This window comes from Staurois parvus, unplaced genomic scaffold, assembly GCF_062004578.1.
Source record: "Staurois parvus isolate SC_StPar_1 unplaced genomic scaffold, SC_StPar_1.0 ptg000213l, whole genome shotgun sequence".
Classification (NCBI taxonomy): domain Eukaryota; kingdom Metazoa; phylum Chordata; class Amphibia; order Anura; family Ranidae; genus Staurois; species Staurois parvus.
In genome coordinates, this window is record NW_028318009.1 from 2,406,294 (window position 1) to 2,430,210 (window position 23,917).

At 44.2% G+C, this 23,917-nt stretch overlaps 1 protein-coding gene across 1 annotated transcript in view; it reads right to left on the bottom strand.

Annotated features, from left to right (window-relative positions):
* Window positions 1–14,276: 14,276 nt before the first annotated feature.
* The window catches only part of HORMAD1 (HORMA domain containing 1), a 90,000-nt gene continuing 80,359 nt past the window's right edge, over window positions 14,277–23,917 (bottom strand). The window contains exon 15 of the mRNA XM_089678957.1: window positions 14,277–17,239. Coding sequence (XP_089535083.1) covers window positions 17,153–17,239 — 87 coding nt within the window. The 3' untranslated portion in view covers window positions 14,277–17,152. The remainder of the gene's footprint in view (window positions 17,240–23,917) is intronic.

A 23,917-nucleotide genomic window follows, 5' to 3' on the forward strand; every position in this document is an offset into this window, starting at 1 on the left:
AACTATTTGTTAAAAGTCTTACTCCAGCACTTACACTTTACAACCTTCAATGCTGCTGGCTCCTGTTTTCTCAGAGCTGCTTCCCTGAACTTCACCGGAAATAGTTAACAGTGGACAGGGCAGTCTCCAGGCAGTCTGTTAGCTTGGAGAAGGGACAGGGGAGAGCCTTGCCATTCTAGGATAGAGGGCTGTGTGTTTCTGTTGATGCACACAGTGTAGGGAGACACAACTCCAGTCCCTGCATGCAAGGTGCCTGATGGGACATGTAGTCCTGAGTACAGGATCACATGGCTTTTATTTACATTTTGAGTACAGTGGTACAATAATCCAAAGGCTGCAGTAGTGAAGCTCACAAATTGTAAGAATGTTTGGACTATTATTGTCAGCTGCTCCATAGGATGCTGCAAGAGGGAGCCACCCTGAACGGGGAAACCTGAGGAAGCGTTCATGGTTCCAGCAACTGGAGCATAGGCAAGGATTAAAAAATAAAGGAGTATGTGATGAAAAGCGCCTAAAATACCCAAAGGGTTTAATATGACATTATTGACTCTTTTTTTATAGTTGTATAAAGAAGAATTACTTTTTTAATACATTATTTTGTTCCTGATGGGGCAAAGTACATGTAGTACTTAGTCCTTTCTTCCTAGGTGCCCTAGAACACTAGCTGCAATGTCACTTAGGGTGCCCCCTCTTAGCTCCAGGCCTCCTAATACCCCACACTTTGCAAGGCTGCGTTGCTTTGTATTGCCTGTCTCCGGATCCCAGAACTTGACCCAGGCAAGCATGCGGGACACGGAGGGAGGTGATGGATGTCAACCTCTCCTTCCCTGCAGACAGCCCAGGACACCAAACAGAAGGCTTGCCTCTGCTCCGCCTCCAAGGGAAGTGATTGACAGCTGGGCTGCTTCCAGGCTACCTGTGTGTGTGGGCACATGGAGCGTCCCCAACAAAAGCCAATGGGGGTAGGCATGCACTGTAGCGTTTTGCCTGATGGGATATGTAGTCCTGAGTACAGGATCACATGGCTTTTATTTACATTTTGAGCGCAGGGGTACAATAATCCAAAGGCTGCAGCAGTGAAGCTCACAAATTGTAAGAATGTTTGGACTATTATGGTCAGCTGCTCTATACCTGTGTAATTATTCCAAAACACTTCAGACTCTAGTACTATTGTGAGGCACTTGTTGTTATGGGGTGACAATGCTCTGTCTGGGTGTTCTAATTATGTGACCAATTCAACACCCGTCACACAGGAACACTGAATAGCCACTCCTCCAGGTCGGTCCACACCTCACACACCTGTAGGAAGGGTGCTCACCCACCTGATACGCACCATACTAGGTACCAGACGGCAGCACTCCAACTCCGTCCTCTATATTGTAATACAAAGTCATGCAGGCTCCACCTCCGCAACATCTCCAAGATACGTACGTTCCTCACCCCAGACCATCTCCAAGATACGTACGTTCCTCACCCCAGACCATCTCCAAGATACGTACATTCCTCACCCCAGACCATCTCCAAGATACGTACGTTCCTCACCCCAGACCATCTCCAAGATACGTACGTTCCTCACCCCAGACCATCTCCAAGATACGTACGTTCCTCTACCCAGACCATCTCCAAGATACGTACGTTCCTCTACCCAGACCATCTCCAAGATACGTACATTCCTCACCCCAGACCATCTCCAAGATACGTACGTTCCTCACCCCAGACCATCTCCAAGATACGTACATTCCTCACCCCAGACCATCTCCAAGATACGTACGTTCCTCACCCCAGACCATCTCCAAGATACGCACATTCCTCACCCCAGACACTACTAAACAACTTATACACTCCCTCATCCTCACGCCTAGACTACTGCAACTCCCTTCTCATTGGCCTACCCAAACAAATGCTATCCCCACTCCAGTCTATCCTGAAATCAGCGGCTAGACTCATCCACCTCACCAACCGCTCCACTTCTGCCACCCCCCTCTGCCAATCCCTTCACTGGCTCCCAATTGCCCAACGCATTAAGTTCAAACTACTAAGTCTGACCTACAAAGCCATTCACAACGCTGCCCCAAACTACCTAACCGACCTGATACCCAAATACTACCCTACCCGTGCCCTTCGCTCCTCACAGGACCTCCTACTCTCCAGCTCCCTAGTCTCCTCCTCCCACGCCAGATTGCAGGACTTCTCAAGGACTTCCCCCATCCTCTGGAACTCCCTACCCCAATCCATCAGACTTTCACCTACCCTCCTCACCTTCAGGCGCACCCTAAAAACCCATCTCTTCAGGGAAGCCTACCCCACCCTTACCTAACAACCGATCTCCTCCACTCCTACCACTCCATCCCCCACAGCCACTTCCTCCTGTACCACTATCCCCTCCCTCCTAGATTGTAAGCTCGAAAGAGCAGGGCCCTCGAACCCCTTGTGTATTGTATTGTACTGTTTTGTCTGATGTTCTGTCCCCCTGCTAATGTACAGCGCTGAGCAAACCCTTTGGCGCTATATAAACACTGTATAATAATGTGATCAAATCCAAAAGGCAGGACAACATGCAGCTGGGGAAAAATGAGCAAGGCTGACGAGTTTCGCCCGTTAGCACTTATTCATAACCCCTTTATGCACAGGTATGCTCCATTATTGTAACCACGAGGAAACCCAACCTAACAAAAGCCATACTGCCATCGCTGGAAGGCATGTAGACAGGAAGCCTGTCCTATTGCAGCATTTCCCTACCATTGAATTTTGTAGTTTTAATGACAGGAAATGTTTTCCAACCATATTTGCTGCTAAACTTACAGTATATGCAGGTGCCTACAAGCCTGGCATGCTCAGGAATACTCACATCAAAAGCTTGGACCAAGTGGTGACTTTCTTTTCACTTCCTGGCAGCACTCAGTATTCAAATTCTGACTTCTGGCAATGTAGCTGAAGGCCCTTCCGCTTAGTGTGCTTCTCTATAGGTTGAGCTGCCCCTTCTTCAATGTTGAAGCAGAACAGTGTCTGAGCTTCACCACCTTTTGATTTTTTTTTCTCTTGGGTTTGGCAGAGCTAGTGCCAAGTGTCAGGAGCATTTACATACATATAAGTGGGGGTGGGCATCCTCAAAAATTTATTTTTTGGGGGTGGGGGATTTTATGTGCTTGGGTGTAAATTTTTTTGAAGCTACAAAAATTTTTTTATTGGTTAACTTTTTTTTCCCATCACATACAAAAGTCCCCTATGTGATGATTTTTGTTGGTGACAGGTTCTCTTTAATGAGACATGCAGGGTCTTAAAGACCTCCAATGTCTCCTCTATGCTCCACTTAACCTCCCTAACGGTATTCCCGAGTGTAGCTCAGGGTAAAATGTCAGTACCAAAAGCGGTAACCCCGAGCCACACTCGGGCTTACCATGCGGCGCTGCATAGGGAGTCCCTGCAGCACTTACCTTGTCCTTCGCTCCCGCGATGCGTCCCCTGCAGTGTCCCCGACCATCTCCTCCGACTGATGCTGGCATCCGGCTCCTGTGTTCCGGTCCCTGTGACATCGGGACGTACGGGCGCCGGCAGGAAATTTGAAAATTTTAAAAAAATGTAATTTTTTTCAAAACGATTTTACATAGTAAAACATTGCTGTTTCAACCCATTTCATATACATTTTGTCCCGAGTGCTCTGTCCTGTCCCCTGTCTGCATTTTGACTGTTCTTTCTGCCTGGAAACTGAGAAAAGTCCATGGTGTCCAAAAAGTGTCCCTTTAGGTCAAAAGCGGTTTTAGACCAACTAGAGAACAGCGATAGTAAATCAGAACCACTTGCAGAATTGAGTGATAATGATTTGTGGGGAAATTCATCATCAGACACTGAAAACGATTCTGCGACTTTGCTCAGCGATGTGCGAACTTGGCGCTCTATTTCAAATTTCAGTGTTTTTGGTTTTATTATATTATTGAATTAAATTTATTATTATTATATTATTATTTTTTATGATTATTTATTAAATTATAATTTATGATTTTGTGTTTCAAATTTTATCATATCCGGAATGTTTACTAGACTCTTATTCGGACAGATTTCAGTGAGTTATTCCTAAATATTACAGCCTACAATAAAAAAACTACATATTTCCATGCAAAATAATGGTACCGCTTTCAGCACCAAAAATCTGAAATAATCATACCGCCAGGGAGGTTAATGTATTGCAATGCAGATCGCTTAGCAATACATTCCTTTGCTAGCTGAGGAAAGTGACAAGGCGACCCAGAAGTGACATCACAGGTCACAGCAAGAAGGGGAGGAGAGCGGATGTGTGTCTGCTGTCCTCCACTTGTTGGCACGCCCTATGCTGCTCCTTTGCCCGCAGATGGGCAAGCGGGACCTGGAATGCATGGAAGGTGCACAAAGGGGGGGGGGGGGGCAGGTCACCGTTACCAGAGCTGTGTGGAAGCAATTGGGTCACCCGAATTCTTCCACCAAACAGCCACAAGATTGCGTGTAAAACCTGCCGCTGTCAGCTCCGTACCACATATGGAGCTGGCAGCAAAAGGTTTCAATTGGTTGTAAACCTCAGACATGAAATATGAACAAAGCGTATCCCTGTACAGTATAGTGTGTACTTGTCTCAATTAAGAGCACAAAGTGTCATTTCTGTCTGCTGCCTTGTTTCTCTGCTATCAACATAAATAATTTCTGACAAGGTTTCCTGACAGCAAGAGAAAGATGGTGACAGAGGAGGGACCTCCAGCAGATTGACAGCCTCAGCTCTGTTCCTGTGTGCTGTGTGGAGTGATAATGTCTCTTCTCTTTAATCAGCTCTCATAGCTCTCCTCACTGAGCTCTGCAGAGTAATTTCAGCTCTCTGTCCCCTTTTTTTCCTGAACTCTCAGAAACGCTTTATAAATTCTGGACTTTGAATGGATGTTGGGGACAGACAGCTGTATATAGACAGGTACAATTTATGTAAGAGGATTTGTGTCATCTCTGTGTGTCGCCTGAGGCCAGTCATGTCACTGGGTATAATTCTTAAAAGTTTGAAGCCCTGGCTTCCCCTATTTCAATGTTTTCATGTTGTTTTCAATGCTGAATGTAAGCATAATGCAGCAGAAGAGAGAAAGCTAAATTAGCAGGCACAGTGAACACCAGCCAGTCGTATGCAATGTTGTCTCTAAGGACCACAATGGTCATATATGAGCCTACAAAGAACATTTTCATGTTTAAAACACCGATTATCAATACTCAGAACCATAGAAAGCTCACAGCGACAAGCTGGCTTCCATACACTGCACTGATAGTGGCCAAAAAGCCTGAAACAGCTGTGTTAATGTGGAATGAATGGCTCTCTAATATGAGGCAATACTTGCACTGTACACCAGCAGTTCTGGATGTGTATCTGGGTCAGGGGGTCTCCAAACTTTCAAAGTAAAGGGTCAGTTTACTGTCCTTCAGACTGAGCCCTGGTTCACATATATGCAGTCGTGGGGGCCACGTTTTTCACGGGCACGAGAGCACATTCATTTGAATGGACTCCCGTGCCCCGTGACACGAAGGGAAGAAGTCTCTGCACTTCTTCTGAAAACGCAGCCCGTATGGGAACCTCAGTTCCCAGCACGGTTGCTTTTTCCAGTGCGGGCGGCGTGCCATTAGAACTAATGGCACCCACCCATGAATCCGCATTTATCTGTGAGGGTGGTGCGGCTGCACGGATTTTCGTGTGGATCCGCAGCGGCACCACCCGCACAGATGTGAACCTAGCCTTAAGGTGGGCCGGACTGTAGCCGGTGGGAGTAGAAAATGCCCCGGGCATCAGTGCCGAAAAAGAAGGTGGAAAGGTCCTCTACTTGGTGGGACTTTGGAGGCACAAATTGTAAATTAACCACTTCCCGACCGGCCGTTGTATATAAATGGTCGGGCGGTGGCAGTGCAGGATCGAATGGCCGTTTATAAACGGCCTCCCCGCACCCTACTTGTGCGCGCTCCCTGGGAGCGCGCAGCACCGCGATCCAGTGCCCGCTGTGTCCTCCGGACACAGTGAAACACCGATCGTCGGATGGGACCTCTGTACGAGGTCTTGATCATGTGATCACTGATTGGCCAATCAGTGATCACATGCAAAGTAGTAAGCAAGATGTCACTGGTGACATCATTGCTTACTACGTGTGAAATCTGTGAATGATCACAGAGGTCACATGGTACAAGGCTATTCACAACAGCCTTGTACCATGTGACAAGCTGTGACCAATCACAGCTCACTCAGTACTTCTCAATGACTGCAAGAAAGCAGACAGAAAGAGAAATGATTGCTTTTACATCCTATATGGGTGTAAAAGCAATCAGTGTAAAAAAAAAAAAAAATCTTCATCACCCCCCACAAGTAGTACAGTGTCACCATGGTGACACTGTACTGCTAGGGTGACAGTATGTAACAAAAAAAAATAATAATATAAAAAAATAAATAAATGTAAAAAAAAAATGTTTAAACATTATAATTAGAGATGAGCGATTTATTCAAAAATTCGATTCGGCTGATTCGCCGAATTTCAGGAAGAAATTTGATTCGATGCGAATTCATTCGCTACGAAGTTAACTTATAAAAAGGGTTTCTAGGCTTCAGAGAGCCTTTAAATTAGTGCAGAACACTGTACCTTTAATTTAAATGCCCTTGGAGATGAGGAAGGAGAAGGAGAAGGAGAAGGATGAGAAGAAGGAGAAGGATGAGGAGAAGGAGAAGGAGAAGGATGAGAAGAAGGAGAAGGAGAAGGATGAGAAGAAGGAGAAGGATGAGAAGAAGGAGAAGGAGAAGGAGAAGGAGGAGAAGGAGAAGGATGAGAAGAAGGAGAAGGATGAGAAGATGGAGAAGGAGAAGGATGAGAAGAAGGAGAAGGAGAAGGATGAGAAGAAGGAGAAGGAGAAGGATGAGAAGAAGGAGCAGGATGAGAAGAAGGAGAAGGAGAAGGATGAGAAGAAGGAGAAGGAGAAGGATGAGAAGAAGGAGAAGGAGAAGGATGAGAAGAAGGAGAAGGAGAAGGATGAGAAGAAGGAGAAGGATGAGAAGATAGAGAAGGAGAAGGATGAGAAGAAGGAGAAGGAGAAGGATGAGAAGAAGGAGAAGGAGAAGGATGAGAAGGAGAAGGATGAGAAGAAGGAGAAGGATGAGAAGAAGGAGAAGGAGAAGGATGAGAAGAAGGAGAAGGATGAGAAGAAGGATGAGAAGAAGGATGAGAAGAAGGAGAAGGATGAGAAGAAGGAGAAGGATGAGAAGAAGGATGAGAAGAAGGAGAAGGATGAGAAGAAGGAGAAGGATGAGAAGAAGGAGAAGGATGAGAAGAAGGATGAGAAGAAGGAGAAGGATGAGAAGAAGGAGAAGGATGAGAAGAAGGAGAAGGATGAGAAGAAGGAGAAGGAGAAGGATGAGAAGAAGGAGAAGGATGAGAAGAAGGAGAAGGAGAAGGATGAGAAGATGGAGAAGGAGAAGGATGAGAAGAAGGAGAAGGAGAAGGATGAGAAGAAGGAGAAGGAGAAGGATGAGAAGAAGGAGAAGGATGAGAAGAAGGAGAAGGATGAGAAGAAGGATGAGAAGAAGGATGAGAAGAAGGAGAAGGATGAGAAGAAGGATGAGAAGAAGGAGAAGGATGAGAAGAAGAAGGATGAGAAGAAGGAGAAGGATGAGAAGAAGAAGAAGGATGAGAAGAAGGAGAAGGATGAGAAGAAGGAGAAGGATGAGAAGAAGAAGAAGGATGAGAAGAAGAAGAAGGATGAGAAGAAGAAGAAGGATGAGAAGAAGGAGAATTCCAAGCCGGCAAAAAGTGTATCTGCAGAGCTCCGCTATTTCTTAGGCTATTTCTGACAGTTCTGTGACATTCACTCCATACAGCGGTTGAAACATTGTATCTATTTGTTTCCATAAATGGATCCATTTATGGAAACAAATAGATATAATGTTTCAACCGCTGTATGGAGTGAATGTCACAGAACTGTCAGAAATAGCGGAGCTCTGCAGATACACTTAGCGGAGCTCTGCAGATACACTTTTTGCCGGCTTGGAATTATTCTTATTTTCATCCTACTTCTTCTTCTTCATCCTCATCCTCTTCTTCTACTTCTGAGGATGAGGATGAAGAAGAAGAAGAAGTAGGATGAAAATAAGAATTCCAAACCGGCAAAAAGTGTATCTGCAGAGTTCCTCTATTTCTGACAGTTCTCTGACAGCTCCTTCACATGTACAGCGACTGAAACATCTGTTTCCGAATAAAAACATCTGTATCCTAAATGGAAACAAATAGATACAATGTTTCAACCGCTGTACATGTGTTCCTTCTGTCAGAGAACTGTCAGAAATAGCGGAGCTCTCTGCAGGGACACTTTTGCCGGCTGATCGGGAAAAATCCGATTCGCGCACCCGAAGTAGGCAAATATTCGGATTCGACGCGAATCGAATTTTTCCTGAAATTCGTATCGAATTCCGGTTCGCCTGGTTCGATTCGCTCATCTCTAATTATAATTTTTGGTTATAAACTAATTTGGATTTTTTTTTTTTTTACTAAAAAGATAACGAAATAAATTTTGGCCAAGATTTATGATGAAATATTATTTATTTGCAAAATTTTATAAAAAAAACACTTTTTTTCAAAATTTTTGGACATTTTCATTTACATAGCAAAAAAAAAAAAAATCCCAGCGGTGAATAAATACCACCAAAATAAAGCTTTATCTGTCTCAAAAAAATGGTAAAAAATGTATTTGGGTACAGTGTTGCATGACCGCGCAATTGTCATTCAAAGTGTGATAGCGCTGAAAGCTGAAAATTGCCCTGGTCAGGAAGGGGGTAAAAGTGTCCGGACTGGAAGTGGTTAATAACTAATAAGTCAACCATTAAAGCATAACACTCAGTGCCCCATCATCGATTTTAATAGGACGAATAGTGTCCCATTGTTGATATTAGTGAGAAGAATAGTGCTCCATTGTTAATATCAGTGAGAAGAATAGTGCTCTATTGTTGATATCAGTGAGAAGAATAGTGTCCCATTGTTGATATCAGTGAGAAGAATAGTGTCCCATTGTTGATATCAGTGAGAAGAATAGTGTCCCATTGTTGATATCAGTGAGAAGAATAGTGTCCCATTGTTGATATCAATGAGAAGTATAATGTCCCTATTGAAGGTGTCAATAGAAGGAATGGTGCTCCATCATTGGTGCTGGAATAGTTCCCCCAGGGCCAGATGAAAGCAAGCAAAGGGCCACATCTGGCCCCTATGCCGTAGTTTGGAGACCACTGATCTAGACGATTAGGCCCCATGTACACGGGACACTTCTGAACGATGGAAACTGACTGCTGGAAAACGTAGGTTAAAAAACGTCTGTTTAGCATATATGCATTTATGCGCGTTTGCGTTTAGAAGCATTTTTTAAAGATAAGCACAAGAGAACCTTCCAAACGCCCAGAATGCACTGAAAAGTGGTAAATTATTAACTATTTCAGACTGTTTCAGGGAAATACAGAGAGTAGACCCAGACACAGCAGTATGTGTTGACATTAGCTAGGTGTGAGTTGCTCATTAACATTTTTTTTGTTTCCAAGAGTGGGAAGGTGTCTGGTGGAGGAAGTCATTAAGGCCACCTGGCAGGGGGTCTTCATGAGGAATTTGAGGTGTAAATGGTCATTAACATATCTTTTGTTTCCAAGGGTGGGAAGGTGTCTGGTGGAGGGAGTCATTAAGGCCACCTGGCAGGGGGTCTTCATGAGGAATTTGAGGTGTGAATGGTCATTAACATATCTTTTGTATCCAACCATGGGAGAGGTCTGAGGTGTGAATTGGTCATTACAATGTGTAATAAGCTTGATAGGAACATCCTGTGTTTAGTGTTTTGTCTATTTGAGTACTGGGAAAACGCTTTGCGTGCATTTTTCATGATGAAAAAAGGCTCTGGACAGCACCGGGAACTGGAATAGTTAAAAAAAAACTTTCAGAAGCTTATAAACGCGATTTGCAACGTTTAGCCGCATTTACAAGCGTTTTGCATTTTAAACGCTGATAAAATCGACTGCTGAACCCAAGTTTGGTGCGTTCAAAAAAACGACTGTAAACTCAACTGCCTGTAAATGGCGACGTGTACATGGACACATAGGAAAACATTAGGGAGAGTTCAGGGGCTGCTGAAAAAAACGCTGAACAGCTCCTAAATGTGAATTATCAGCTGCAGTGTACATGAGCCCTTAAGTATAAAGAAGAGATTTGGATGACTCTGCACACTATCCTGAAATGAGGAGTAATCCTCTTATTTTTGGGATATGTGTAGAATGAGATGTGAATACCTTCTGTTGTAAGAAAGCTTCATTTGGAGGGCTCTTTGTTTGCTATGGTTCCTTCTCACCATATAAACCATATAAAACATTCTTTATCTTCCATAAAATCCATCTTCTCACCATATAAACATTGTTTATCTTCATATTGTTGATAATATTTCTGGCTGTGGAGCCATTCATTGTGCATTGCTTACCTTTAGACGATGTTCGCTTTCGTACAGTGTCACAATCTAGAAGGAATACAGGTAGGTCCTGTTCTTTTTAGAGATCTACATATTTCTAGGTGGAAACCTGCACAGAAGAATAACCCTGCCATTTCTGGCAGGCATGCTTCATTATTACAAGTCGATAAACCAGTTCCTTTTTTTTTTTTTTTTTCTTTGAAATATCAAATTGCTTTCCTGAAGTTATTTTTACAGTCACCGGGAAAACACGTGTCACTTTACAGATTGTTAAAGATAGACGTTGAGCAGTGACTGTATGGGCCGACATACCTAGTAGATTACAAAAGATCTTTAGGTAACAGTCTTGTCCAGGGGCGGACTGACAACTCATGGGGCCCCCGGGCAATAGGGGATCATGGGGCCCCTGTGTTCTTGCCCAAACTCAAAAAAGCCTATGAAAAAGGTACCAGGGGCATCTCATGGGGTCCCCTACTGACCCCGGACCCTCGGGCAGTGCCTGAGTTTACAAATGGTCAGTCCGCCCCTGGACTTGTCGGTGAACGCTGAAATGACAGCACGTCCATGCTCGCTACTGACGTCATGTCACACAACTCCACCGACAGTTCTTATTACAGGTAGAAAACCTGCCAGCTTAGAAACTGTACTTTGTACTTAAAAAATACCAAAAATCCCATAAAAATTATTGAAAGGAAAACATGCCAGTTTATAATCTATCAGAACAGGGGTGTCCAATCCGCGGCCCAAGATGGCTATGAATGCGGCCCAACGCGAAATTATAAACCTACTTAAAAATGTTGATTTTTTTTTTTAATTTTTTGTAAAAATGCATGGAGTAAAATTTGGAAGTGTTTCTTTACTTGTCTTTTAAAAGTTTTATCTTTCCAAAGAAAATCTACCACTCTTCACAATCCCACCTTATTCATGTCATCAGTTTTCAGTAGCTGTCTCTAGCGGCTCTCTCCTCTCCCCATGCAATTACAGGACAGAAAGGCAGCAGCAGGAAGCCAATGGCTCAATCAAAACCTGTTAGCAGAGAGCAGGGGGCGTGGCCAAGCTGCACAGTGTGTATCTATGGATGCACACAGCCCAGCTTGGGAGCGAGCCTGAATGTGCACCTCCCTAGGAAGTGGCTTCCTATGGTGGCACACAGAGAAGAGGAGGAGCCAAGAGCACTAGCAGTAGACCCCAGATGAGGAGGTTCAGAACCGCTCTGTGCAATATCATTGCACAGACATGACATGTTTGTTATCTAAAAAAATAAGCTTTACAACCTCTTTAACTAAAAACAGCAATCATATTCATTGAAATAAATGTACATTTATGTGTGTGTGTTCTGTTTGGATAGTGAAGTGACACCATTATTTCCACAAAGAGGTAGAAATGGCCTCAAACTTTCAGATAGTGTAAAAAGATATTCCTTGAACCTGATCACTGGGCATCAGCAGCTCTCCAAATAAAAATGGGGGGGGGGGGGGGAGCGCTAGACAAGCCGGGGTCAGCCAAATTGAGAAAGCCACGTCTAGTTGAACCAAAAACAAATGTCTTAAAAGTCCAAAGCATTTTTAAAAAAATGCAATTAGTGATGGCAAAAAACAAAGGGAAGCCAATGCATTTCAGGGGCCAGAAACATCCCCCTTCATCAAGGCCCCCTATGTGATAGCTTTGGGCAGTGACAGGTACTCTTTATGACGACATCAGGGGTCTATTCGACCCCCGGTGTCTACCCTGCCCTCCAAAGTAGCTAATCAAGCACATATAGTGCTTGATAAGCTGCTTTCCTGGCTGTAACAGAGAATGACAGCCCTGAAACTAGAAGTGATTAAATCATCATTGCTTCCAGCTTCATGTGTCATGGTGACAGGACATTTTTATATCTACAGTGGTCAGTCAGTGATTTAACCGCTTCCATGCTGCCTTATAGCAGAAATACTGTTACAGGGCGACACGGGTGCACAAAATCACACACACACACACATATATATATATATATATATATATACACACACACATGATTTTGCAGTTCCGGGTTGGCATCGGCTGTCAATCACCAGGTCCCGGCCGATGCTTCCCCGCCGGCGATTGGCAAGTATTATCGATGGGGGAGGGACCTGTGTATAAACAACACAGATCTCTCCCCTGTCAGCTCCTGCACACTGCTTTGTATGGCTCTGCATAGCACAGCAATACAAAGCAGTGTGCCTACAGTATAAAGCACACACAGCCCACAGTAACACAGCACACAGTGAGCCCTGGTTCACATATATGAGGCCGCGCAGGCCGTGTTTTGGACGGGCACGAGAGTCCATTCATTTGAATGGACTCCCGTGCCCCGTGACATGCAGAAAAGAAGTTCTTGCACTTCTTCTGAAAATGCAGCCCGCACGAGAACCTCGGTTTCCAAGTACGGTGGCATTTTCAAGTACGGGCGGCGTGCCATTAGAAATAATGGCACCCCCCCGTGGGTCCGCATTTCTCTATGCGGGTGGTGCAGGATTTTTGTGCGAATCCACAGCAGCACCACCCGCACAGATGTGACCCTAGCCTTAACCCTTTGATCACCCCACTTGTTAACCCCTTCCTGCCCAGTGTCATTAATACAGTGTCAGTGCTTTTTATTAGCACTGATCACTGTGTTTGGTGTCACTGGGAATGTCAATGACACCAAGTCAGTTCCCCCCAGTGTCACAATGCCTGCCGCAGGCCCACTCTAACTCGTTGAGTGCCGCCATTACTAGTTAAAGAAAAAAAAATGAATTCCAGTATATATACCGCCATTTGTAAACGCTATAACTTTGACGTAAACCAATTAATTTATATGTATTGGGATTTAAAAAAAAATAAATTAAAAAAGCGCACAGGTGATCAAATACCACCAAAAGAAAGCTCTATTTGTGGGGGGGAGGTGGGAAGATGTAAATTTCATTTAGGTGCAGCGTTGTTTGACCGCACAATTGTCAGTTAAAGTAACGCAGCGCTGTATTGCAAAAAAAGGCCTGGTCAGGAAGGGGTAGAGAGAAAACAGGTGGCGCACACACCTAGTGCATTATCCAAGGTTTATTGTAGGAATTACATAAAAACATACTCACAGACGAAGCATGTATCTAAAAAGCATAGAAAAATGACAATGGCCACAACGGCGGGCAAGGTGTTCTCACAGTCAGTGCGGTCAAATGGCTGACGCGTTTCGGGGACGAATCCCTTTCCTCAGAGCTGATGACCAACCTCTGATGCTGATGCACGATGAATGGAAAGTAAAGTAAGAGCCTCGCTGTTGATGCCCAAGGGCATTGTCATTTTTCTATGCTTTTTAGATACATGCTTCGTCTGTGAGTATGTTTTTATGATTTAATTCCTACAATAAACCTTGGATAATGCACTAGGTGTGTGCGCCACCTGTTTTCTCTCTATCCAGTGGCTGATTTCCCCGTCTGAGGAGGGCTGCACCCCTGGAACATTTGCTTTTGGTTGTCGCTGTCCTGGTACCCTTGGCTTCCCTTTTGGCTGTGCATATCCTGAGGCGCTGGAGAGTACATACGCTATCCTGGTCAGGAAGGGGGGTAAATCCTTAGGAGGGCAAGTAGTTAATGAGTGTGATCCCACAATACTGCAATTCTGAGCAATTAATCACAAAATACGCTACCAGTGTAGTCGGTACAACAGGCAATTCATTGGCCCATCAGTTAACAATCACTTTCTACTCTTCTGCTACTACTCAGAAGTGCTTTTTAGTGGCATGACTGAATAGCTACAAATTATCCACATAGACTAGGCCCCGAATACTTGTTATTGAAATGACAGCACACAAAATGTTGTAGCGAACGTATTTATTACTCTAATGTAAAAACACAATAAATTCAAGTTTTGGTTCATCTTTTCAGTCTAACTTGTAAACAAATTATGTGTGGAAACAAAAGCATTCTGGAACAAGTCTGTCCAACCCTGTTGTTCAAGGACCACACAAGGACATGAAACTGGTGCATACACAATCATTTTACTTAGTGAACTAATCCTTTTCCTTTAAACTATGTTACTATGTAGCTAAACAATATAAATGCAACCAAGAAAGGTACAAAATACAAACAACACACTTGCCTTTTTTATTATTTAATACATTTTGGGAAATTGACATTAAAGGGATATTGCGCTTTCTCAGCGCATTGCCAAGCAACAGGTTCACCTTGGAGGTGCTTTACCTTCCCTTTGCATCCTGTCTGCTCACGTAGGGAAGCAAAGGAAGCAAAGGAGGAATGCCTTTTACTTCTGAGTATGATGGAGCTTTGTCCCACATGACAGCATTGGTAAATGGCATTGGCCACTCCAGCGCTGTCACTTGAAGCAGGGAGAGAGACCTCCCTGCTGTGTACACTACAACTAGGATTGGCTTTAAGCCTAAACAGGACTTTCTCTTTGCCCGTGCCGAAGAACAGACTAGTGGGAGACCAAAGAGAAGTTAAGAAGGTAGTACCAGTACCAGGGGCGGACTGACAACTCATGGGGCCCCCGGGCAGTAGGGGATCATGGGGCCCCTGTGTCTTTGCCCACAGTCAAAGGACACCCAAAAAAGCCTATAAAAGGTACCAGGGGACTTTCATGGGGCCCCCTACTGACCCCAGGCTTTCGGGCAGTGCCCGAGTGCTCGAATGGTCAGTCCGCCCCTGACCGGTGCACTTCAACTCAAATTGAAACAACCTTGTAAAAGGAGCTCACTAGTACATTTAGGGCTCGTTCACACTTGGCTGTTTTACCAACGCTTGCCAAACGCCCCTATAGCGCTTGGCAAGCGTTGGTCTGGCGTTTGCGGAGCGTTGTTTTTAACACTCTGCAAACGCCGCATGCGCGGTTTAGCGGAGGTTGCTAGGCGTTTGCCGAGCGTTAATAACGCCCCACAAATGCCTATAATGCAGTTTGAGTGGTGTTACCGCTCCGCAACCGCGTCGCAACCGCACCGCAAACGCCGGCCGGGCGTTTGCGGAGCAGCACCATAGACGAGAATAGGAGGCTTCAAAGCCAGTGACCAGAGGCGTCCGTTTTGCCGTGACGCAACGCGATGCGAACGCTCACGTTAGAACAGCACCATGTTGATAAAGCAATAGGCTGCCTTCTCGCCATCTGTTTTAACCTCTAAAAATGCACACCAACCTTCAATGAAATGAATCGCATTTAGCAGGAGGTACTGTCCACTGAATACAACAGGAGGGGGATAATTGTTGCCTTGTTGCAATGCAAATGTGTCTCAACCATGTCTTTACTTAGGTGTAAACCTAGCCTTCCAGAGCTATAGCCACCACTGGAATCTGTGTCCCATGTCTGGTACTATAGTTTCTGCCACAACAGCTACATCACTACAGGACACAGTACTAGCATAGGAGTTTGCGGGAGGAACCACAGAGCACAGCAGGGCAGCAAACATGTGACACACTGGAAAGTGTCAGATTCCAGAAGTGATCTCGGCTCTGCAAAAGAACATATATTTCATGTACTGCACACCTGAAAGGTTAGCATGAGTAATCTTTTACAGGGTGGATCTGTTTGACCTTTCGTTGCTTTATTTAAGCCCTTCTATCACTACCTCCACTCCATTCTATAGGCATACTACCACAACAGCACAGGGAGGATGGACTGTGAGAGAGCTGTCACAATAATGCTGAAGGGCAAAAAAAACCCCAATATAAACACAGAAAACTGAAAGACGAAAGAGGGGCTACAAACCACGAAACAAGAACAATAACTTTGGCTTTTCTTCCTGCAGATAAACCAAGAACAAAGTTCACATAATACAGGAAAAAAAAAAAGCAGAAGCCTAGGAAACCAAGAGGATGTCATAAATTAAAACATAGTTACCTCCATGCTCTGATTACAGAGATCTGTGCCGACTCATAGAACTCCTATGCTCTCTGCAGTGTTGTCCCAGATACCTGATACTGATATCTAAGGTTGGCCATACACTATACAATCTTCTTACAATTATCTGTTCAATTTCCTTTAGATTTACCTTCAACTATGTAGTGCAAGGACCTGCCTAATTAGATACAATTGAAAATGTTGTTTAGGTTTGACCTCATATTATATGGTTTTTGGTAAATCTAAAGAAAATTGTATAATGTATGGCCAGCCATAGGCATTGAGCGCTCATTCTGGGTCTAATTTGAAAAGAAATTGACAGTGAATTGGTAGCCATGTACTTTGAAGGTGCAGATTTCCAGATCAGACGCATGGTGGGTAAAGGTAGTTAAACTCACACCTTCCAATTTTTAATCTTTGAACTTAAACTTGTAATTTAACCCCTTGGCGCAGGCGCCTCCCGGCCCTTTAAGGGTTCGGGAAGCCAGGGGGCGGGCGGGGTTTTAGGATCACGTGACGGCCGTGATTCGCTGTCACGGCGTTCACATGATCGGGAAAGGTCCCGATCGCAAGAGGAGATCGGGACCTTTCCGTGAGTACCGTACGTGTGTGCTGGGAGCGCGTAGGGTGCGCGCTCTCGAGACGTTTTTTTAATAGAATGCAAATGTGTGGCCGCAAATGCAAATGCAAATGTGTGGCGTCTAGGCCCAGACCCCGGGGAGTCCGCACATTTGTGTTCAGCTGGCGGCAAGACGTTAATAAAAATTAAGAGGGAAATCCTAACATTTTTATGACAACTGAGGTGGATAAACTGAGGTGAAGAACATTGAAAGGGTAAAGTGGTTTAAATGGGGTCTTCTGGTTCACTGAACTTCCTTTTCTTTGGCCCGATAGAACCGTCCTGGCTACTGGAGACATCGAAAGGTTGGCTCTGTTAAAGAGAAAGGTAGAAGTTGTAAGCAGTGTAAGACATGTAGAACATGTGATATGACACAGCTGTGTTTGATGGGTAAATATTTCCTATGTTTGTGAAACACCCAAATACTTTAAAATGATCACTGCTGACTGAACTTGATGTCCTAATGTATTCCTTTAACAGTGTTAGCTTCAGTGGGGCATATACATTTCTGTAATTCAATTTTAAAGATAAAATTCACCTTTTGGAACATGTTACATGTTCCTTCTGTATTTAGGGTGGAATATGTAGCATGTTCCCCCTCACCCCCACGCCGCTCTCAGACTCCACACACACGGGGCGTTTTGGTAACGTTAGCTGTGTAAAGTCACGTTAAAAACTGGAGTTTTTTAGCATTTCTTGGCATGTTTGCATTAGCGTTTTGCCACGTTTTTGTTTTTTTTGTTAAAAAAATCCAAGAACGCCGGTTTAGTGCAATTTAACGCATTTTGCCACGTTTTTCAGTGTTAGAGCATTTTTACAGCTAAAAAACTCCTCTAGAAATCCACTAGTCCTGAGTTTTTTTTCCAGCCAAAAAACGTCCCTGTCAAAAAACGATGATTACAGTCTGTGTGTCCGAGCCCCGCTTTAGCTGCAGTGGCCAGGGGTGTACACATATCGCAGCTGCAGCAGGAGTTATACACCTTGTGATGGTTGGTGGGTGTAGCACCTGCCAAGCATGACCCATTCAAGTGAATGAGGCCGCTCTGCAAGTGCCTTGCAACCTTGTACTACTGTACAGCAGTAAAGCAGGCAGCGCTGTATTGCTTTCTCACCACCTGCTTTAACTCCTTGGACCCTTCAGAAGTATGCAGGGCGCTTGCAGAGTGGCCCCATTTATTTGAATGGGTCCCGACTGACAGGCAGTAGCACCCACCAGAAACAACAGAAGGCTTAATTTCTGCTGCAGCATGTGAACACCTTTGGCTGCTCCCTCAACAGCTAAAGGGGGTAAGGATTGTGGGCAGTAAAACTGTGACTCAACTGCAGGGTTCTCCCACCCCCAAACTTTATGTGTGAATGAGCCATATGGGTGCTGGCTGCCGAATGCAACTCATTCAAAAGTGCAGCAGGCACTGCTGCTCCTCTGAAAAATGATCCAAATGTGTTTGAGAGGTGGGGAAGAAGTGATATATTGCCTCCTCACCACCTGATTTAAACCCATTGCTACTTCCCATCCCCACCAAGATATTTTACAAGCATGTGCAGTGATTCTAAAGTCTACATTTTTTTTATTAGAATAACAAACGTTATACTTACCTGCTCTGTGTAATGATTTTGCACAGAGCAGCCCTCAACCTCCTCTTCTGGGGTCCCCTGATGGCTATCCTGGCTCCTCCTCTTCTCTGTGTGCCTCATAACAAGCTGCTTGCTATGGGGGCACATCTTTGTGCTCACTCCAGAGCTGTGCGTATGGAGCTGCACTTCACAGACACACACAACGCAGCTCGTTCCTGCCTCCGGTCCCTCCTCACAGCATTTGATTGACAGCAGCAGGAGCCAATGGCTCCTGTTGCAGCCCATGTCCCTGTGAGAATAGGAAGAGAGGGAGAGAAGACTGCAGCCAGGCACAACGCATGATCCCTGACATACTCAGGTAAGTGTTTAGGGGGAGGGATATAGTGGGGTGTTTTTTTACCTTAAAGCAAGGAATGCATTAAGGTAATAAACACCCAGCCGTTAGCCCTGGTTCACATATATATGCGGCTGCGCAGGCATGAAAGCCCATTCATTTGAATGGACTCCTGTGCCTCGTGACACACAGAGAAGAGGGCCCTGCACTTCTTCTGAAAACGCAGCCTGCATGGGAACCTCAGTTCCCAGTACAGTTGCGTTTTCCAGTGCGCGCTGCGTGCCATTAGAACTAATGGCACCGCCTGCTGCTCCGCATTTCTCTGTGCGGGTGGTGCGGCTGCACGGATTTTCGTGTGGATCCGCAGCGGCACCATCCGCACAGATGTCAACCTAGCCTTAGAACCACTTCAAGTTATTCCTTTCTTTAGCCAGGACAATCTGGTTTCCATTTGCAATGCACTTGAAAGGTCTTTATTTTAGGTACACCACTAATACTAAACAACCTTTCTACTGTCTTTTGATACTAAAATAACAATCTGCTTCTGCATAATCTCTCAAACCCTGAGCAGCCCATAGAGGAGTTTTTTTATTTCATTCAACCAGCAGCACCAACCCGATTCCCTTATCCATATGTTCAAGGTGAATGGGGGAATCTTCCCCACTGAACTATTGTCATCTGACAGCAAAGAGACTTCCCTGCTGTCAGAATACATTGATCAGCATTGCAGGCTATAGCCTGCGGAGCTGATCAAGTAGGGAAAATCCAACAGGCCAGGTTTAGAGAAATCGATCAACAAATTGACTTCTGTACAACCACAGTGCTCATACATGGATTGAAATACGACCAGTTCCTGCTGAACCGGCCAGGTTTCGATCCATCTATGGGCAACTCAAGACTTCAGGAGGCTACTTCTGCCTGGATCTCTTCCTACTCCCCTGATTTGTAGTTTTGCATTGCATTGTTACAGGCATCAACAGCGAGGCTCTTTCTGTCCATACACCATACATCAGCATCAGAGGTTGGTCATCAGCTCTGAGGAAAGGGATTCGTCCCCGAAACGCGTCAGTTTGACCGCACTGACAGTGAGAACACCTTGCCCGCCGTTGTGGCCATTGTCATTTTTCTATGCTTTTTAGATACATGCTTCGTCTGTGAGTATGTTTTTATTATTTCATTCCTACAATAAACCTTGGATAATGCACTAGGTGTGTGCGCCACCTGTTTTCTCTATATCCAGTGGCTGATTTCCCCGTCTGAGGAGGGCTGCACCCCTGGAACATTTCCTTTGGTTGTCGCTGTCCTGGTACCCTTGGCTTCCCTTTTGGCTGTGCATATCCTGAGGCGCTGGAGAGTACATACGATGCCAAAATCAATACTTCAATACTTCACAAAACCATTTTTAGATATAAAAATATAACAATTTTATAAATGTATAAAACAATAACAAATGTATCCATTATAAATTATTATATTTGTTATAAATGGTTTTGTGAAATATTGATTTTGGCACCTTAAAAATCCCTATTTCCGTATTTTTTTGTTCTATTGGTGCCTATGATCCCCTGACACCTGGCAACTTCTACATTATTGTCTTCTATTGGTTTGCCTACCCCAAGGATTTGTCTTTGCCCCTGAACTCCTCTCCTTCTATGCATCTGGCTCTGTACAGCTTTGGATTCCAATATCACCTCTATGCTAATGAAATTCACATGTACCCCTCTTCACTGTTTTCCCTCCCTCTCTTCTGCCTCCCAGTCATACCTTTATGGATGTCCTCTTGCTGTTTAAAACCTAATATACCTAAACCTATTGATTTTCCCCAGCTAACTTTACTATTCCATCTGGCTTGACAATTCCTGTTAATAACACTGAGATCACCCTAGTCACTTTGCTTGCTGCCTTTGGGTTATCTTTGATTCTGTCCTCTCCTTGAGGCTCCACATTCAATCACTCAGTACAGCTTGTCACTTTCACTTAAGAAATATATTATGTATCTTTCCCATCCTTCCACAAAAGACACCTCTTCACACGCTGATCATTTCGCAGCTTGACTATTATAAAATGGTAGCCTGTCGTCCCCATCTTCATAGACTTTCTCACCTCTCTTTCCATATTGCTCACCACAGTTTTGCATATCCCTACAATGGCCATCTGGATGGATCTTTCTTGCTGCCCCACTTCCTTGTCTATACATTACCTGCTTGTTTTCTTTAGTGAAATAGCATACTGAGAATTTACAACTCGGCTATCCAGGGTCAATCACCTGGCGCTTGGTTTATAAAACCCAAATCTGATATAGGGAACCTGTTTGGCTTTCCGTGGTCATTACAATTCTGATTCTTTGCAGCCTATTTTCTGGTGCCAACTGTGTCAGCATGGTTCAGATCCTGTCTCAACGGACATGCTTCTTTTTTTTTTAAAATTTAAATATTTATTATTTTTTTTCACAGTAATAACAAAAAACACAAAAAAAAAGAACACTTTCATCTCATTCATAAGTATACAATGTTTCTTATTACTTTGTTTTTCCCCTTCTTAGAACATTACCCCCTTCCCCCCCACCCCCCAGAACCCCCTCCCACTCTGAATTTTTTACTACCCTCTTTTTTTTTTTTTTTTTCCCCAAAGCAAACATTTCCTATCCATCCATCAACTCTATATCTCTCCACATTTCACTTTCTCGCATCCGCCACAAAGTTTTCCCATTTTTCCCATTTCACGAAAAATACCTCCATCCTGTCTTCCTGCATATAGTATAACTTCTCCATCTTACTAATCCAGTTTACTCTTTCTATCCAATCCTCCTCCTTCGGTACTTCTATTTTCTTCCAATACTTGGGGATCAGATTCTTTGCTGCGTTCATAAATTACCCTAAACCTAATTTCTTATATTTGCTAACTGATAGCTTTGAGTTGTGCAACAAACACATCCCTGGATCTAACCCGATATTCATTTCAGTAAGGGTCTCTATTAAATGTACTATTGTTTTCCAGAATATTTGAATTTTTGGACATTCCCACCATATATGATACACTGTCCCCACTTCCCCACACTCTCGCCAACACCATTGTGATTTTTCCCCACTTATCTTACATTCTACACTTGGTGTAATGTGCCATCTTGTCAAACATTTATAATTTATTTCTACTTCTCTCAAACTTACACTTTCGTGAACTAATCTGTTTATTTTTTTTTGTTTTTCTTCATCTAACACCACCCCCATATCTCTTTCCCAACGGACATGCTTCTGCTTCTGGTTGCATTAGTACAGCAATGTCGACAAGGTCCTGAGTATGAATCTATCAGGCTGGTATTGATCTAGTCATAGAAATGAGATGGTGGTCTCTGGACACCCATAAGATATTCCTTGTGACATGATCTTCTTGGAAACAACATGCTCAACCTTCATTAACTTTGCAAGCTACTCATCCCTTCCTTGTCCCTATCCTCCTACCACTTCCCCTCACCTTGCACTCTTCTCCCTTGTACATACTTCTTCTTCCTACTTCTTAGAACTAATGCTACAACTCGCTCTGCTAACCTCAAGAGGACACTTTCATTATTCGGTCCCTCTTTTCTCATTATAGCAGATACTCACCAATGTGGGATCTAATCAGATATTCTCATCAATTTTCCAACAACTATAAGTCCTCATGCACACGGGATGTTCTTACAGCGGCTGTTTTTGGCTTTTGCCGTTTTTTTTCTACAGCCAGTAAACCCCCCCAGCATGTTATCCTATGTGTACATGCACACACAGACTGTAATCAGCGTTTTTTGACTGGGACGTTTTCTGGCTGAAAAAAAAAAACAGGAATAGTGGGTTTCTAGAGGAGTTTTTTAGCTGTAAAAACTCTAACGCTGAAAAACGTGGCAAAACGCAGTAAAACACCGCAAACTGGCGTTTTTGGTGAAAAAAAACCGCTAAAAAACACAAACGCAGAAAAATGCTGCTAAACGTTAATGCAAAAACGCTAAAAGAAGCTGAAAAACTCGTGTGCATGAGGACTTACAGTGGGGCAAAAAAGTATTTAGTCAGCCACCAATTGTGCAAGTTCTCCCACTTAAAAAGATGAGAGAGGCCTGTAATTGGCATCATAGGTAGACCTCAACTATGAGAGACAAAATGAGAAAACAAATCCAGACAATCACATTGGCTGATTTGGAAAGAATTTATTTGCAAATTATGGTGGAAAATAAGTATTTGGTCAATATCAAAAGTTCATCTCAATACTTTGTTATATATCCTTTGTTGGCAATGACAGAGGTCAAACGTTTCCTGTAAGTCTTCACAAGGTTGGCACACACTGTTGCTGGTATGTTGGCCCATCCTCCATGCAGATCTCCTCTAGAGCGGTGATGTTTTGGGGCTGTCGCTGGGCAACACAAACTTTCAACTCCCTCCAAAGTTTTTCTATGGGGTTGAGATCTGGAGACTGGCTAGGCCACTCCAAGACCTTGAAATGCTTCTTACAAAGCCATTCCTTCATTGCCCAGGCGGTATGTTTGGGATCATTGTCATCTTGGAAGACCCAGCCACATTTCATCTTCAATGCCCTTGCTGATGGAAGGAGGTTTGCACTCAAAATCTCACGATACATGGCCCCATTCATTCTGTCCTGTACATGGATCAGTCGTCCTGGTCCCTTTGTGGAGAAACAGCCCCAAAGCATGATGTTGCCACCCCCATGCTTCACAGTAGGTATGGTGTTATTTGGATGCAACTCAGCATTCTCTCTCCTCCAAACATGACGAGTTGTGTTTCTACCAAACAGTTCTATTTTGGTTTCATCTGACCATATGACATTCTCCCAATCCTCTTCTGGATCATCCAAATGTTCTCTAGCAAACTTCAGACGGGCCCGGACATGTACTGGCTTAAGCAGGGGGACACGTCTGGCACTGCAGGTTCTGAGTCCCTGGCGGTGTAGTGTGTTACTGATGGTAGCCATTGTTACGTTGGTCCCAGCTGTCTGCAGGTCATTCACTAGGTCCCCCCGTGTGGTCCTGGGATTTTTGCTCACCGTTCTTGTGATCATTTTGACCCCACAGGGTGAGATCTTGCATGGAGCCCCAG